Source organism: Maylandia zebra, linkage group LG23 (genome assembly GCF_041146795.1).
Source record: "Maylandia zebra isolate NMK-2024a linkage group LG23, Mzebra_GT3a, whole genome shotgun sequence".
Lineage (NCBI taxonomy): Eukaryota > Metazoa > Chordata > Actinopteri > Cichliformes > Cichlidae > Maylandia > Maylandia zebra.
The window spans coordinates 18,851,561-18,870,191 of NC_135188.1; the positions used below are offsets into that span (position 1 = coordinate 18,851,561).

The 18,631-nt window shown below is 37.1% G+C and overlaps 1 protein-coding gene across 15 annotated transcripts in view; it reads right to left on the bottom strand.

Annotated features, from left to right (window-relative positions):
- Positions 1 to 11,250: 11,250 nt before the first annotated feature.
- abi3bpb (ABI family, member 3 (NESH) binding protein b) overlaps positions 11,251 to 18,631 on the bottom strand; it is a 39,944-nt gene continuing 32,563 nt past the window's right edge. For all 15 annotated transcript variants that reach the window (XM_004573185.4, XM_004573186.4, XM_076879835.1 and 12 more), the window contains 8 exons: positions 18,410 to 18,499; positions 18,041 to 18,250; positions 17,778 to 17,883; positions 16,585 to 16,664; positions 15,930 to 15,959; positions 15,685 to 15,843; positions 15,476 to 15,598; positions 11,251 to 14,805 (listed from right to left, as the gene is read on the bottom strand). In XM_004573185.4, coding sequence (XP_004573242.1) covers positions 14,690 to 14,805; positions 15,476 to 15,598; positions 15,685 to 15,843; positions 15,930 to 15,959; positions 16,585 to 16,664; positions 17,778 to 17,883; positions 18,041 to 18,250; positions 18,410 to 18,499 — 914 coding nt within the window. In that variant the 3' untranslated portion in view covers positions 11,251 to 14,689. The remainder of the gene's footprint in view (positions 14,806 to 15,475; positions 15,599 to 15,684; positions 15,844 to 15,929; positions 15,960 to 16,584; positions 16,665 to 17,777; positions 17,884 to 18,040; positions 18,251 to 18,409; positions 18,500 to 18,631) is intronic.

The following is an 18,631-nucleotide window of genomic DNA, read 5'->3' on the forward strand; positions in this document are numbered from 1 at the left end:
AGATCATCTTCTACCTTCTTTAAAAGTGGGATACAGTTTAATTTAGTTAGATCTGCAAGCTTGGGAGAAACATTAATACCTAAATATTTTATATTTCCCGATTGCAGTGGTGTAGAAGAGGAATTATGGAAGGAGCAATTAATCGGTAGGACTGTAGATTTTGACCAGTTAATTGAGTAATCTGATATTCTTGCAAAAGAGTTTATCAATTCAATCACCCCAGAGATATTGGTTTGTGAATTTTGGAGAAAGAGTAACACATCATCCGCATAAAGGCTGATTTTATGTTCCACGTTCTTGCATTTTATGCCCTTAATTACTGAATTCTGTCTAATTGCTGCTGCTAGTGGTTCAATAAAAATTGCAAACAGTGAAGGGGAGAGTGGGCATCCCTGCCTGGTGCCCCTCAAGAGACAGAAGTTGGAGGATGTCTGGTCATTTGTTCTAACACAAGCTGTTGGGGAATTATATAATATTTTTAACCAGTTTATGAAAGAAGATCCAAAACCAAATTTGTGTAAAGTTGCAAATAGAAATTTCCAGTTAACTCTGTCGAATGCTTTTTCTGCGTCTAAAGAGAATATTGTAGTTTCTAGGTTTTTACTGTATGAGTAGTCTATCAAATTAAGTAATCTACGTGTATTTGTTGATGAGTGCCTACCTTTTATGAAACCAGTTTTGTCAGGATGAATTAAGAGGGGGGTTATTTTCTCCAGTCTCTTTGAGAGAGCTTTGCAGATTATTTTAAGGTCTACATTTATAAGGGATATTGGACGATAGCTTGAGGGATATACAGGGTCTTTGCCTGGTTTTAGCAGGAGATTAATGTTTGCAGAATTCATATTTGATGGAAGTCTGCCCTTTTCTTTAATTTCCAGCAACGTTCTGTAGAAAACTGGTGCTAGAATCGACCAGAATTCTTTGTAGAATTCTGCAGGAAAGCCGTCTGGACCTGGAGCCTTATTATTGGGCATACTTATCAGGGCTTCCTGGAGTTCACCTGGTGTCAGTGGTGAATCCAGTGCCATTGCTTGAGTGTCCAATAATTTTGGAAGAGTTATGTTGTCCAAAAACTGATCAATTTCTTTTTTAGATGGGTTTATTTGTGTTGAATACAACGTTTTATAGAAATCCCTGAAAATGTTGTTTATTTGTATCGGTTCATATATTGTGTTCCCAGATGAATCTTGAACAGCACATATAGTTGTTTTTTCTTTATTTATTTTTAGCTGGTTTGCTAGAAATTGACCGGATTTATTACCATGTTCATAATTTTGTAAGCGTAGTCTTTGTACTAAGAATTTTGTTTTTTTTATCAATTATCTCATTTAATTCTAGTTTTGTTTTGCGTATTTTGTTCAATGTTTCCTGATCTTGGTGGGACGCGTAGGCTTCTTCTAGTGATTTGATGTTTTTTTCTAATTCCTGAATATTTTTGTTTTCTTTTTTCTTTTTATGTGATGAGAAAGAAATTATTTTACGTTTTAAACTCATATAACCTCTCTGACACCCTGTGTGTTTCCACACCTGAACGCGCATGCGCACACGCACGAAACCGGTCAAACGGGTTGTCAAACCGGTTTGGTTTGCCGCCATATTGGACTAGTGCTATTGTATTACTACTCATGGACTTTTGATTTTTTATTTATCAGGGCTTTGGATGGAATTTAGAATGTTAACAATGTTTTTATTGATGTTATTTAAGCCTTAAGGTGGTCTCAGAGGCATTTAAGGAGACCACTTTGTGGTCACTTTGCTACTTTTTTAAAGCCTCCTTAATTAGCTCTGCAACAACTACAACCCTAAAACCTGATCAAGAACCTCTGGCAGAGAGTATTTGACATTTTACACATTTTGAAGACCTCTGTGACCTTTCACTCACATTTAGAAAATGTTAAAACTCTGTTACTCTCCTCTGAGGTTAATCTCTTCCTCAGCAGGATGTTTTCTTTCCACTCTGATACTCATCGCTAGTAATGGCTCTCGTTTTTCAGAGTTGCCGTGTTTTTAATATGGAGCTCATCATCACTGTGAGGTCCTGCAGACTTTGCCCTCTCTCACAACTCAGCTTTCACAATTCTTTAATTCACAAAATTAAAGCTCTTGTTGTTCTTGAGAGGAAAAATACTTGTGACAGATAGTTTACCTGCTCTGCAAAACACCTCCATCCTTTTCACATCTGCTGCCTGACGACAGAAATAAAAAGCAGCTGTGATTTCACATTTTCAGGATGTTTCATTGGTTGCTGATGAGCTGTTTGATTTCCTGATTAGCTTTGGTGACAATAAAATGTATATAAATTTACAAAATCCACCTTTGAGTTTGGATGAAATACCAGAATTATAGCTGGATTCAAGAACATTGAAGGGTGTTAAATCTGAAGCAGTAACATGATTTGTTACAAAGCAATAAAATTTTTCTGATCACAATTATAGGGTTTGCTGAGTCTGATCTGATTTTTGTATTTACTCTAAATTGGACTAAGCCTGTATCTGGTGCACTGTAACTTTTAACTTGCGACTTGATCAAAATGCTAAAGATCCTGGTTAAAAACTATTATTCTGATCAGTCCTGATGAGAAACATTAGAGCATGTTTGATACATTATCTGACTAATATTATGGCTTGCTGTGTAATGCAGCCCATTTCAGAGGTTTGTGCTTTGGTTTTGGTGAGTGAAATTCTTGTGTTTTATGAGTCTGTTGGGCCTCGGTCACACAGGCAAGAGACTGGTAGGTAACAACCCTGGCAACCCTGCGTTTGTGATACCCACTAATGTGTGATCACATTTATGTGAATTAATTTAAGTAATTTCACTTTCAACGTAAGTGATATTTCCATTTGGGAATGCCCTAAATGACTACAGTAATTTTAACAGGTAACTACCCTGGGATATTTGTAGCGGACGCTCCATTTTTGTACCAGTAGGTGGCAGTGTGAGACCATGGTTTGGCCTGTTGTTAGCAGCCTGACGCGAATGCTCTGCGCTGTTTTCTCATAATGGCGGAGTATTCAGGAAACAGCAATCCACGTCTCCCTGTCTGATCATTTCTTTCCTGTTTACAGGTTTGTATCGTGCCCGAAATAGAATATAATAGCAATCGCATTTATTATATACCATAGATTAACCATTACGGTTGGAAAGTGAAAGCGTACAACATTGTGTAGTACAGTAAATTAGACTTTTGTAAATATTTGTTTACGGCTTGAGCAGCATGCTATGGTTAGCATGTTAGTTTGGGTCGCACACCTCCTATGCTCTGTGATGTTAGTGATCGGCTCCCCCGTTATTCTGTATTGTTTTAGTATCTTGTTTTCTGCCATAAAGTGTTTCCGTGAATTCAGTGCACATGTCAAGATGGTGCTGATTACACCATTCTTTCAAACTATTTGAGATTTATAGATTTGTCCTGTTGGAATTCATTTTGAACCAAGTCTTACAAGAAAATTGGTCATGTTTATAACATTGGAATGTGTTAATTCTCTTTAGTCTAGTTGGTAACAGTTGGTAACACATATGGAGAATGTGTGAGCTATGTTAAGAATAAGTAAATACACAGTTGTAATACTGTAAAAGTAATAAAAGGAGTGCATAATTGTGAATTTGAATAAATAATGGTGGAGTATTCAGGAAACGGCAAGCCACGTCTCCCTGTCTGATCATTTCTTTTCTGTTTACAGGACACATATACAGTTGTCTACAGGTGCTGCCACCCGGTATCTGTAACACGTTGCAACAGAAAAATGTTTGTGTATTCCCCAACTGGTTGGCTGGAGGTAAAATTGTTTAGCAAGTGTTATTAGACAAGTTGGTGTTCCATGTAAACTACTGAGAGAAACTCATGAGTAGATCTGTAAAAAAATTAGCATTGCTTCTAGTAAAAAAGATTTAAAATAGAAAATCTAATACCAAAGTAAAACCAGAGACTCAAAACTGTCACGCTGGACTCTAATTTAGGACTCGGGACTGAGAGTACAGCTTTTGATGTATATGACCTCCTCCACCTTGCATGAATGTCAACTTTATATCCAGTAACATGCTACCTAGGAAAACATAAAGTCTCCACAAAATTCAACTTAGGATGCAGTTTATTTGAACAGAAAGACCATTTTTAGTAAAGTCAGTCACAGATATCGCTAATCTGAAAAGTAATGAAGTAAAACAACAAATTAATTTATACATTCCAATATATATTCTTTTTAACTCACAGTGCAGTTAATGTAAGCTAACTTCTCTGCTTTATACTGCATGAACAAAGGCTGTTACAGCAATCTCTACTAGTGACCTCTGAGGCACAATTTCTTCTGGTGGAGTTTCTAATTTTTTCATTTCCTTCAGTCCTTTTGCAACACATCAATTTGGAATTTAACTATCTCACATCTTGAATAAGACTTACTCTGAGTTTCTGGAGCTCTCATTAACATGTTTCTATCAAGAACTCCTGGAAAACTTTAGAAAGTAAAAGAGTTCCTGCAGCTTTTATTCCATGTGAAACGATCGAGTTGTGACCTGTAGTTCTCGGCTAGTTTATGCACAGTTATGTAACTTCTGTCCTTCATGAGTTTCACAGATCAAAGTTTTGCAAAGTCTCAATAGAGTCCACACGAGTGACCTCATTTCCTGACTTCTCAGCAGGTTCTACTGGTTTCAGAAAACAGGACATTTCACCTCATTTTGGATTTTTTAAGGTCTTGGTTTCATGAACATATAGGGGTCTTGTTACCTTTTTTTTTTTTTTTTTCCTTCGCTCCATTTAATGGATAAGGGTACTTTGGGGTTGCTGTATCTGATTGACTCTTTTGGATAGAACATTATTAGGATTTTTTGTTGAACTGTTTATAACCATACATTTTTCAGCACAGCATTTTGGGCAAAAATTTCACTGTGAGTCATATGGCTACCTGATGGCTGGACTAAAATGCTGCACATTTGTACACGCCAACCCTTTTAATAAACAATTATCCATTTTTTGTGCAGAAACCTTTGTTCACCAGTGTTCTTCTTTGTCTAAAATGAAATGTTTGAAAGTTTGGTCAGAAGAAGCACATGAGAATAACTGACTTTTTGATGAAAGTTTTCACTTTAACAATAAAATAAGCCCCTTTTGCTGCTGTAGATGACTAGAGTTTCAAGAAGACATTTTCTGTTTTCAGTCATTTATATCTGGCAATGGGTCTCTGGTTTGCAACCTCACCTTCCATCCAAAACAGCCTTATGGCAATATGTGAAAACGCCATGAAAAGTGAATATGTGTACATGGGCACAAATTGTGTTTTTTTTTCATTACAGTCAGCACAACTTTGAAATTGGGGGAACGTTTTATGTCTACGCTATCCATGTTTCTGAGAGTCTTCTGAGCTGATGGTGCAACAAAGAGAACTTTTTAAAAAATGCCACGTTTTGAATTTTCACCCAATTCATGAACTTTTTTTTAACTTATGTGAGATGATTTACTGCCTACAACCTGCAGCAAATCACAAATTAAGTGTGATTCAGTAATTAAAATAAAGCGTGAAGTTATTCAGTTGAATGTGGAACTCCAAGTGTCCCTCATACACTTCAAGATGTCCAATAGATTAGGTACTTCACAAACTTCAATGTAATTGGATTTTCTATGCAAAAACTGGGAGAAATGAGGAAAGTTAGGAGAGAAACAGAATTAGTAAGAAAATGCATGTCATTGATTGAATTAGAAAAAGCACAAGTAGAAAGCTTACAGTAGAGGTGGGTCACAAAGTAGCTTGCAGCAAATGTAGATGGGCTAAAGCGTCTTAAATAAGATATTCTTTATGAGATTTGCAAAGTAGAAATGGATCTGACAGACTGTCCAGTCCATGGTCTGTCAGAAATGATTTATTATTTATTTGGTCCTAAATCAATAAATATTAGTTTGTCTGTGATAGAATCCACATAAAACACTAAAGATTTCCTGGTAGTCTCCTTGAAAATGATTAAAAGATTATTTTCCTGATCACTAAATGGCTGATTAATTGTATAATTATTCAGTTCTACTTGTTTTCTATTAAATGTGAGCCTGATAAGTACCCTCATTAGTAGCTGAAATGATACTGAGCTCTACAAACCTGCGGATGTCTGTTTCTTTCTTGTGATTTCTGTTGGAAATGTTTCTTTCTTTTTTTTCTTAACCAAATGTAAACTTGAAAAACCTACTTTTGTTTACTAAAGACATATTGAAAACTTGCAGGATGTCAAATGAAAGTGAAAAAGTCTGGAGAGTTGCCATGTTGTTTTGGGGGCTCTGAAATTACAAACTGTAGCAAGTTCAAAATGATTTTACAGTCTCTCACGTTTCGCTGCAAAAATTCTTGTTTTACGAACATGCAACACGTTTGTATGCAGCTACAACTGTGTCTGAAATCCCTCAAAATGCATGCAGCTGCCTTCTCTCACGCTTCTCGCCTTTCCTGCTTAAAACCAGAAAATCTCAATTTCCTGGAGATCGAGGCGAATGCAGTGCTTCTTTTCTCAGATCAAGTCTGGAGCCTGATGCGATGCCATGCGAATAAACAAAAATCACAACAGAGAAGCAGAGTTTGTGATGAAAATGCTCCTTTGTCCTAACAATTCTGAACACTCATAGGGGAAAAATCCAAAGGATTCAACCAAAGGGCTTCAACCACAAGGTCATTAAAATATTACAAAACAGAGTATCCAATTTACAGAAGCAAAAAATAGCAACATAACTAACGACACAAAATAACTCGATAACAATGCAAAAAAAAGTATTAGATAGTGAAAGGTAAAAACAGAACAAAAACGATAGCAAAAAGCACCAACATGAAAAAAAATGATGAAAAACACAAATAACTAGCCTCACTTATATAAAAAACACATCCACTGGCTTGGTACACAAACCACAGCAGGTCAAGCGCTGTCTTTCTAAACGCAGAAAGCAACATCACAACAAATAAAAACAATGCAATATAACACTTATAAACAAGAAAATATGATACAGCCCATGTCAATATCAACAAAGCTACATGCATCAACATTCTCAATAACATCTATGACATGAAAAATTGCAAGAGAACATTCAAAGGTTGAAAGTAACAACACAAACGGTAACAAAAAGAAATCAACAAAGAAACTACACAAAGGAATGAAGTGACAGATTGCAAAAAGCAAAACAATGAAAAGCAAATTTATTAAAAAAGCAACAAAATGTAACAGCACAACTTAAAGTTAAAACGTAAATACAGTAAAAGACAACATTGCGAAAAACAGCAACAAGACACGAAACAACAGCAACACAACCACAACAGCCAAGAATCAAAAGCCTCAAATGTCAAAAAGTAACAAGCAAGAAAAATAGCAACATCACGACAAAACACGACAAATGGAAGCAATAAATGATTATAACCCAATGAACAGTAACAACAAATAGAAAAGCAATAAAACAGCTACACAAATACAGGAAAACACTGCAAAACGCAGCAAGCAATAACCAATGAACGGCAACAATGCAAATGATAATAACATGATGAAAGGAACAAATAACAACACAAGAAAAAGGAACAACAAACAGCAAGAATCACTGAACAGCAGTAAACATAACAAAAATCATCATCAACACAGGAAACAGCAACAATCAAAAGCAACAAATAAACAGCAACAAGCAACACAAGGAAAAGTTTATTGTTGCATTTTGGTACCAGACTGATTCAGATTAAAGAAACTGTGCAGCTGTTGACATGTTGACCAACCTCTGCAACATGTCGTGAATGACAAACTCTCCCACGGTTTTTTTCTGTTTCAGCCTCTCTGAACCAGGCATTACCTCACCAACCAGTTGTCCCATTTGTCATTAGTGATCCAGAGAGAGCGTTCATGTCTTACATCACAAGGTGGAATTACAGCAGACCTGACATGGTGCTCTTATTCTGACGAGACTTCCTGCTCTGATTTTTTTCTCTCTTCCTCGTTCATGGTGAACAAACCTCCACTTTTCTGGTCACAGAGTTGAGAAGTCGTCACTATTTTCCCTTCTTTGGTGGTTTCAGAACTGGAAAACTGATGTAATCGGTCACATCACTGCTGGTGTTTCTAACTGGAATTGCGGTTGAATTTGTGACACTGGGGGATGAGGGGGTTTGTGGGTAATATGAGGATGGATGATCTGAGAAGGGGCTAAAAACACAATATGATCCCTTAAAAATGTTCTCGTCCCTCACTTTAATGACTTCAGTGTGGAGTCTGCAGTTGCGTCCAACCAGACCTCAGTCATTTTTCCAAATTTAAAGACGTCTTCTCTTAGGTTCACTTTCTCTAAGACGACCATTGAACCTGTGAAGAACGGCAACACTCAGTACAGTTTTTCGCTCTTGGACTTTTTGCAGTTTCTCTGAACATTGCACAGTTTGACCTTGGGGTGAATTTCTTGTGATATCCATTCGTGTCTGGGAAGTTTGGCAGCTGCCTTGAATGTTTTTGATTTGTAAATTTTTTTTTTTCATTGTAGAATGATAGACTTCAGATTCCTTGGAAATAGCCTCATAACCCTTCCCAGACTGATGGGCAACAGTTGCTCCCCTTAATTCATTGCTGATGTATTTTCTCTTTGGCACCGTGTTAACACACACCTGAAGGTTCCAGACCCGCAAACTGAAAAAAACTTCTGCTTTTCATCAAGTGCATTCAAATCAGCATCATGTGGCTGCTACTTACCCTTTAAATTCCCATGGAAACACTGAGGTATAGTTAGTTTTTCACAGGACTGCAAGGTATTTTGAAAAAGTTGTGTTTTTGCATGATAAAAATGATTAAAATTGGCATTTTGACCACTGCTGTGTTATTTTTTCAGAAAAGAAGTAATCACATTTGTAAGAGGGCTTTTAAGTAACGTCAGCATGCTTGGTTATCTTATCTTAGCTCTAATATGTACCTGGAGTAGATATACAGAAACCTTTGGCAAGTTCTGAATTTTACTTGCTTATTTACAGGGAGTGCAGAATTATTAGGCAAGTTGTATTTTTGAGGAATAATTTTATTATTGAACAACAACCATGTTCTCAATGAACCCAAAATACCCATTAATATCAAAGCTGAATGTTTTTGGAAGTAGTTTTTAGTTTGTTTTTAGTTTTAGCTATTTTAGGGGGATATCTGTGTTTGCAGGTGACTATTACTGTGCATAATTATTAGGCAACTTAACAAAAAACAAATATATACCCATTTCAATTATTTATTTTTACCAGTGAAACCAATATAACATCTCCACATTCACAAATATACATTTCTGACATTCAAAAACAAAACAAAAACAAATCAGCGACCAATATAGCCACCTTTCTTTGCAAGGACACTCAAAAGCCTGCCATCCATGGATTCTGTCAGTGTTTTGATCTGTTCACCATCAACATTGCGTGCAGCAGCAACCACAGCCTCCCAGACACTGTTCAGAGAGGTGTACTGTTTTACCTCCTTGGAAATCTCACATTTGATGATGGACCACAGGTTCTCAATGGGGTTCAGATCAGGTGAACAAGGAGGCCATGTCATTAGTTTTTCTTCTTTTATACCCTTTCTTGCCAGCCACGCTGTGGAATACTTGGACGCGTGTGATGGAGCATTGTCCTGCATGAAAATCATGTTTTTCTTGAAGGATGCAGACTTCTTCCTGTACCACTGCTTGAAGAAGGTGTCTTCCAGAAACTGGCAGTAGGACTGGGAGTTGAGCTTGACTCCATCCTCAACCCGAAAAGGCCCCACAAGCTCATCTTTGATGATACCAGCCCAAACCAGTACTCCACCTCCACCTTGCTGGCGTCTGAGTCGGACTGGAGCTCTCTGCCCTTTACCAATCCAGCCACGGGCCCATCCATCTGGCCCATCAAGACTCACTCTCATTTCATCAGTCCATAAAACCTTAGAAAAACCAGTCTTGAGATATTTCTTGGCCCAGTCTTGACATTTCAGCTTGTGTGTCTTGTTCAGTGGTGGTCGTCTTTCAGCCTTTCTTACCTTGGCCATGTCTCTGAGTATTGCACACCTTGTGCTTTTGGGCACTCCAGTGATGTTGCAGCTCTGAAATATGGCCAAACTGGTGGCAAGTGGCATCTTGGCAGCTGCACGCTTGACTTTTCTCAGTTCATGGGCAGTTATTTTGCGCCTTGGTTTTTCCACACGCTTCTTGCGACCCTGTTGACTATTTTGAATGAAACGCTTGATTGTTCGATGATCACGCTTCATAAGCATTGCAATTTTGAGACTGCTGCATCCCTCTGCAAGATATCTCACTATTTTTGACTTTTCTGAGCCTGGCAAGTCCTTCTTTTGACCCATTTTGCCAAAGGAAAGGACGTTGCCTAATAATTATGCACACCTGATATAGGGTGTTGATGTCATTAGACCACAACCCTTCTCATTACAGAGATGCACATCACCTAATATGCTTAATTGGTAGTAGGCTTTCGAGCCTATACAGCTTGGAGTAAGACAACATGCCTGAAGAGGATGATGTGGACAAAATACTCATTTGCCTAATAATTCTGCACTCCCTGTAGGTATTGATATAGACTATTGTGTCTTTGAGTATAGTGATCAAACTTAATCACCAGACTGAAATGCTACAGGTTGATAAGCTCATTTCAAGAAGTTGCTTAAGCAGAAAATTAATGTCTAAGATTCTTTAAACTTGTTTGATCATCTTCAAAAGGCAAAAATTTAATCTTGTCTGTGACTAAAGGTGGATTTCAGTGCTTGTGTGAACTGAAATTTTTTAGAACAGATTTTTATTTGTGTTAACATTAAGTGGCGTTTACTCCCTCCTTACAGTCACAGGCGTTTACTTTGATACTCACCAACTTCTAATTTTCAGCTGTAAAGAGGCTGGAGATGAGCAATTGAAGACAGCTGAAGAGAAACACTTCCTTTCCATCCTGTCTGACTCTCTGATTAATCCCTGTGAGCATTTCCCAATTTAAACATAATGGATGTGACTGTTGTTGATATTTTCATCTCTCATCTTCAACGAAACACATTTCCTGTGTCCTGAGTTAGGAAATATGGGTTAAATTTATTATTTTACTTCAACCGATTAGTGATCTTTACAGGATGTACCCTGCCTCTCACTCTATGACAGCTGGGATAGTCTCCAAATCTCGACAACTCTGAATTAGGTATTGATTAATTCTATTAATAGTAGTTAAGAAAATAGAAAAACATAATAAGGTTCTGTTCTAGGTAATAAACTGATAAAGCTTTATGCATGTGGAGGGTAAATAAAGACACTTTTTTTAAAAAGGACTCAAAACTTCTTTATTGTTAAAAATCAATATAGAAACAAATGTATGTAGAAAAACATCAACAGCAATACATTCTTATTTTTCCTTACAAAGCACTCCTCTGTTTTAAATGATCCCTGCTTTATAATAATGGACTTTATAAATGAAGGCGGTCAGGATTGCAGCTGGAAGGTAAAGGCAAAGTACACTGCTTTATTGTCAGGAAACAGCATCTAAGCAGGACTGTGCAACACTATGTGGAAGAATCAGAAAACACCCCGCTAATGCTGTATTATATCACTGCTCTCTACTGTCTCTGCCTCCATCACTCCACCATATATTATTAGTGTGACAGTAGGTAAGTTTGAGGCTGGTGGAAGGACAGGAAGTTAACGGCAGCCTTAAGTATTATAAAGATAGATTAGCAATTTAGTTAATGGCCTGCAAATGGCCTGCATTTGTATAGCGCTTTTTAATAGCCCTAATCTGCGACTTTCATTACTGCACCTCTCAGATACCACAGTCATGTAATCTGTTTCCTGCCAGGGAGAAAATTTATATTACAACACACACTGCAACTAATTGAACGGGTACCTAGTCTGCTAATTTTCAGCACTCTGCTTCTTTTCTTGGCTCTACTAGAGTAGCTTTGCATGATTCACAGTTCAAATAAAAATCGATACTTATATTTGCCCTTCATAAAGCCCTCCTTTTAATGAACCCCTCAGTTCATTAAATGAGTTGTTAAGCATTTCTAACAACTCCATTCCCCCTTCTTTCTTCTGATTGGCCAACATTTGGAAGCCTGTTGACAGAGTTATACTGTCTGGTATTGGTTGTACTGACTACTCAGAGTAGTTTGAAAGCTGAGCTTTTGGCTTAGAATGATTACTTGAACCTCATTCTTTGAAACCTAGTGACTCGAATATTAACATTCAGCATCTTAATGTTATATTCATATGACAGGTAAGACAATGCAGACTAGGTGCCCTTAAAGAAATGCCCATTTGAAGACACGTAGAAGGGCAGATCATGGCACTCCATTACTTTTTCTAACTTAGTTGCCATCTCCGGATGTTGGTTAAGTAAACAGCATGTTTAATGCAGATATTTCTGGATTTGCTAGCCATCAGAACATCATTAGAACATTTCAGCCACATTATAGTTATCTATTACTGTTTTCTTACTAATGTTGTTATTGTGATCAGATTTTGTCTCAGACATTTTTGTTGTTCATTGGGTCATTAAATTTGTTTTGATGAAACTTTACATTCGTTAAAAATTGTTAAAAATGGTATCTTTCAATTTTAGTTATTAATGCCTTTCTTATGTGTTGCTAAAAATATCACAAACAATACAACAGGATTCATTTTCATGCATAATTTCCATAAGAAGATATATACAAACCCTTTAAAGACTGAAATGTCTGAGTTCTGAGCCAGATGGCTCATTGTTCCCGCAGCTATTTGATTGTGACAAATAGTGTAAGTAAATAAAACTGGTGTCTGAGGTTTCCTTTGAAGACTGCATACAGGCTGGTTGTCTAGCTACTCAAGGAAACAGATACTCATAGCATTCCTGATCTAGCTATCGCTGCCCCTACTTTAGGCTTTCGTCTCACAGACCTATAGACTGCTTGCTAGGGAAAATATTTTAAGAGTGTTTGCAAGCATGTTGGTATCTTCCATGCTAATCTATAGGTCCTGTAGGCTTTTGGAGCAGCACCTACTTTGTTACCAGGTTCAGCCAGTGACATCCAGCAACCAATCTCCAATATTTTTCCCTAGTAACTGGTGGTTGCCATGTGATGGGTTGCTAGGCCTGCATGACTGGGTCTGTTGTTGAGCTTGAAAAACCACTGGGGCAACTATGGCTCCAATGAGTTAATTTGGTAAAATACAGAAAGAGACTGTATTTAGGGAAATGTTTTATGTGATTAACCAGGCATCAGATGGCAATTAGTTTCCATCTATAAGACCAGTTAACAAGTTAATTTCCCATTTGAATATTTTAACCCTACCTAACTAGAAATAAAATCTTTAAATGTAATTTGGTTATTAAAATGTAAATAATTCTGCTTTTGACTTGCAATCAGGCAGCAATATTAGTTTCCCACCATGCTCTAGCACGAGGAAGGACAAAGAAGAGCATATTATAGTACCATTTGGTTTTCTTTTTCCTTTTGTTTTTTTGGTCATGGTGAGAGAAATGCATCTGCAAAAATGTACTGAAAAAAAAAATACATTCTCTCCATATACATATAAATACATTTCTGCTGTGCAAAATGCAAGTGTAGAAGCCTCTCACCGAAGCTCAGCGTTCAGTCAACACATCCAACGTATTGACATGTAAAGCATGAATTTTAGGCATTTCACCTAAAAATGTAGTTTAAAGCACCAAAACTCAGGCCAGCTTGATATTTTCTTTAAAGGACAATGATAAAAAGCCGCAGCTCTTTCTCCATTAATAGATCAGTTAATGGATGATCAATTAATTGTTTGTCTATTTTCAAGTAAAACATTTGCAGCTTCTTAAATATAAGAATTACATGACAGTAAGCTAAATATGTGTTTCAGAAATTGGATGGGCTATTTTTTACTTTTTTATTTTTGATGACTAATTTGGCTAATCAAAAATAACTGGCAGATTAATTAATTAATAATGAAAATTAATTACAGAACAGCAGATTCACAAAGCTGGATTAGTTACCTACAATGCTAACTTAGTTCCCGAAAAATATCACCGTACTGTATTTTTGGGGCACCTTTCAGAGCAGAAAGTACATTATTTGGTATTTATATTATCAAATACATTATTTACTTTTAATGTTTAAAATAGGTTTCTTATTGCTGATATCCAGTAAATTTATCACTCATGATGCTGTCTATATTCGCTACACTAACTAGTGAAGCATTGGTTAAAGACTGGTGATATGGGTGACTGCCAGTTGCCGATGGATGAATGTGAAGCAGGATGGTATCTTTTAAAACCTCTCACTTGAATTACTTTTTATGGCATTTCTAAAAAAAAAAAAAAAAAAAAACTCCTGTGAATTCCCATCTGTGGCCCTCGTGAAGCAATGCAATCAAAGACTTTTTGATAAATAACATCTCACAAGTTATGAAAATAGTAATCCAGGGAGCCAGCTTCCCATTATTTCAACACAAAATAAAATATATCTAGCATGAGTCAGAGAAACGATACCTCTATGAATCTTCATGTTCTAACATCACTTTAGCCTTGCTGCTAGATAAATATTAAAAATGAGGCATGGTTGCTATATCATTTATGATGAATGCTCTCTCCTTACAAAGTCCCTGACAAGTATATCCTGTACATTTTTACAGCACTGAGTAACATGGTTGAGAGAATTCAGAGGCACGGCTTAGCCATCCAAGCTTTGGCAACAAATCCCATCATAGGCCTCTGTGAGGATGACTGTTCGTCTACCATTTGCCAGGAATGGGTGTTCCACACTCATACCATGAGACGTAGTTGACATGAGAATGTCCTCCTATTTCTCCAAAGTGGACAGGTTCTTGACGCAATGCTCTGAAGAAACCTGGACAAAAAAGAACAATACGTGATGAGGAACATATTTTAAATCTGATACATTCAATCTAATTTGTATCAAAGCACCCGATTAAGAGCAGCAGAATTTCCTATTTATTGTAATAAAAATGTACAGACATCTAATACTAAATAAATGATTGTGATTCTAAAGGAAATGGAAAAACTAAAAGATTCTAAAATGTCCTCTCTGGTTTCTGAACTCTTATTCTAGATGGGCATCAAAGACAATGACAATGAAGTGGGTGTCACACTGGATTTAAATATAATGTTTTACATTTGTCTGTTATGTCTCACCCCAACCGGTCACAGCAGATGGCCGCCCCTCCCTGAGCCTGGTTTTTCTGGAGGTTTTTTCCAGTTAAAAGGGAGTTTTTCTTTCCCAATGTTGCCAAAGTGCTATAATTGTTGTTGGGTTTTTCTCTGTATGTATTATTGTAGGGTCTAGCTTACAATAAAAAGGGCCTTGAGGTGACTGTTGTTGTGATTTGGTGCTGTATAAATAAAATTGAATTGAATTGAAATGAGATATAAGTACAGGTATAACTAATTTCTATTTTTTTAAGACAAATCATGCAGTATACTGGATCTTAATGTCCAAAAAATGCATGCTCACTAAGGAGCTCAGGAAAAATTCAGGAAAACTGAAATAAAGCTTATACCTTGTCTGGATGGGAGCTGGTCAGCTCTGAGCTGTCTGCCCGTTCGCCCATCCAGGAATGAGTCAACGAACTGACAGTGATCCTCACTAAAGCCAGTCTGATCTCCAATATTGTAGAATTTACCTATAAGGGGAAATATAGAGAAACAGATCAGATCTGGGATCAGTTTCCCTGTTAAAGTGGGCAATAAATTCAGCATTTGTACTTACCGTTGAGTGTTTCACTCAGGTAGATCTTGTACCTAAGTGAGTTGCAAAGCTGTACACCAACAAACTTGCGGTACCAGGTCCTCTTCACATACTGTTTGCCATGGCAGTCAGAGTATGAGTCTGTCTTGAAGGGGAACTGAGTCCAGATAGCATCTTTTCCTGTACAGAAAAATAAATATAACTTTCTACCTTTAAACAAAGGCTTTTCTTATAACCATGTGGACATAAGGTGGATGTTAATTTACCTGAAACGTTCTCACTCACTCTGGGGTCCGCTAAGGAAAGAATAACAACAGGGTCTTAACAGCTTATATAAAGAAAGCATAACTGATACTGCACATTGATGCAGGAGTGCCTTCTTATAACGTGAGCAGCAACTTTCATCATCATCTAGATCAGTGAAGCAGAACATTTAATTATTTCTCTGTGTTTGAAATATAGGATATCAATTCACTCGTGCAATGTTTGAAAAAATCAATATCCTGGATGTCAGCATTTAAAAAACAACTAAATCAATGACTTGTTAGTAATTCTATCAGTAAAGTCCAGTTATGGATGACTGCATAACTGATTAATTGTATTTTGTAGGCAATCAGGAGTGAAGTCTCAAGTCTCACATTATGATAAATTTCTAGCAGGAAATTACCTTTATGCAATAGCGATAATTAATTATACATCTGCAATGAGTTGCAATTCCTGCTAAGTGAATTTGAAATGGGCAGAAACAGTAGCTGCCGCTGAGGGTGAACATTAGTCTTAACTGATGAGCGGAAAGTTTGGAGCATTTCTACTTGTTGTTTAAAACATTTGAAGTCACAGAGAGGTCCTGGAGTTTCAGTTTGACTGCAACTGCTTTGGCTTGTGCATTCTCTAAAGACAGGCAGTTGAGCAGGAATGTACCTGACTCTGTGTTGAAGGTAACTGGCTCACTGGGAGGACCTGAGCCCAGCTCATTCCTTGGCTTCACCTTGAACTCGTAACTAAAAAAATGGGGGGAAATATAGCATTACAATAATACATAATCAGGAATAGAGTCATAACTTTTCAAAGATGACACAGCAAACTCAGATGCCACAAAGTACAAGAAAATGTAGAACTTACTTAGGTATGAACTATATTGCAAAATCTTTTTAAGAACTATAATTTATCAAAGTAAAGTAGGAAATAAAATAAAGACATCAGCTCAGCCCAAAACAGTTAAAGTACCAATATATTCTAATACTACATTTCTCTGGATAGACTACCTTTATTTTTTATTGATTATACACTTTTAAGGAATTATTAACAAATTACTTTGAAGCTACTTGTTAATAATGGTGATTTTACTGTAACAAAGGATTTCTCCTTAACCATTTCCTCTAGGTCACTAAAAAAACAATACAACAACTATTGTTTTCTGTTCTTTTATACTGTATCAAAGTTACACAACTGACTGTTAAAACAGGTTTTATAAGCTTGGACAGTCACAAACATCATGCAACCCGTGCATGACAGTGAAAACCATGACCTCTGCTCACAGCTCTTTATTTTTATATGGTTTTACTTGAGTCCAGACTTGCAATTGGCCAGACTTAATTTCTAACCACCTTCCTTCACACCAAATAGCTTTCCCACATCGCGGCTCGTTAAAGCGTCAGCAAGCGTAACAGATTCTCTGCTTATTTTACTGGGCTCAACTAACTTGGGCTGTTTGAACAGCTGAATGAAATGGCTGCAACGCCAACCAGCAGATGTTCAGTCAGATCTGAGTTGCAGAAACACTTAACATCCAGAGATTAATATGTATAAACCTGCTTTATTGTAATGACCTGGTTTGGTTTGGAGTGTTTTCACATTTTTCATGTCTTCTCTTTCTTCTGTGTAGCCGACAAATTGACTGGTTCTCTTGGCTACACGGCAAATCAATCTCATAACATGAAATCATGGTAAATAAATCTGTAGATAACCCTTGATGCTAGGCTGTGAAAATTTGCACATGGTACACAAGGCTGGTCGATTTCCAATCTCAAATTCTACAATTTAGAAATTGACTTTGACTTCAACTTCATGAAAAGTAAAGTTGAAGAAAGAAAACGAATTTAGGTAGAACTTACCTGCTCTCAGGTTTGAGGTTCTCTACGGCAGTGTGAGTCTGGTTTGTAGTCAGGATGGAAACCTGTTCTCCATCTGGGCCTTTAGCAGTGGAGATGACTTCGTACTCTGAGAAGAGGATTACAGAATTAGGACATGACCAACAGAATCGTGATAGAACACAGCTAAAACCACCATAGGAGTGTTATAGGTTAGTCACCAAAGAGTTTCAATTTCATTCAGTTTTTTGTTGGGCTGCTGCAATAAAAATTCAGCTAATAAGTACCAGTGGTTTCATTGTCAGTCTTCTCCCAGTCCAAGATGATGAAAGATGGGCATCCCTCCACTGTCACCACAGTGAGGTTGGAGGGTGGAGTCTTTGGTGGTGATGTCACATTTGTCTCACTGGGTTCATCTTCGGGAAAGTAGTTGAGGGAAGAGGTAATAGAGCAAGGCTCATCTGGTTTCTTTCCAGTTTTGTAGATGACATGAGGTGCTGTAGAAAGAGAACATGAATGTAAAGCATAAGTATCACTGGGGTTTGAGGTTCACTTTGTATATGTAATTGGAGCTGGAACAAAAAATGCTTGTTTTGATGTCTGTATCGCTATATGGTAAAACCCAATGTCCTGCTAAAGTGACCATTTCAGCTTACCTACGTAACGTTTTTTGCCCATGGCGTCAATCTCAGAGGATGGCTGTGATTTAAAAAGATCTGACTCCTCCCATGACTCCTGTCGAGGTGCTGAAAGAAGAAACACAACACAAATTGTCTAATTTCAAGAATAAACCTTCTGGAACAAAATGACCTTCCTTCTATGTGCAACATTTTTTGTAAACAAAGCAAAATATTACAAGAAGGTATGTCTACTTCTTG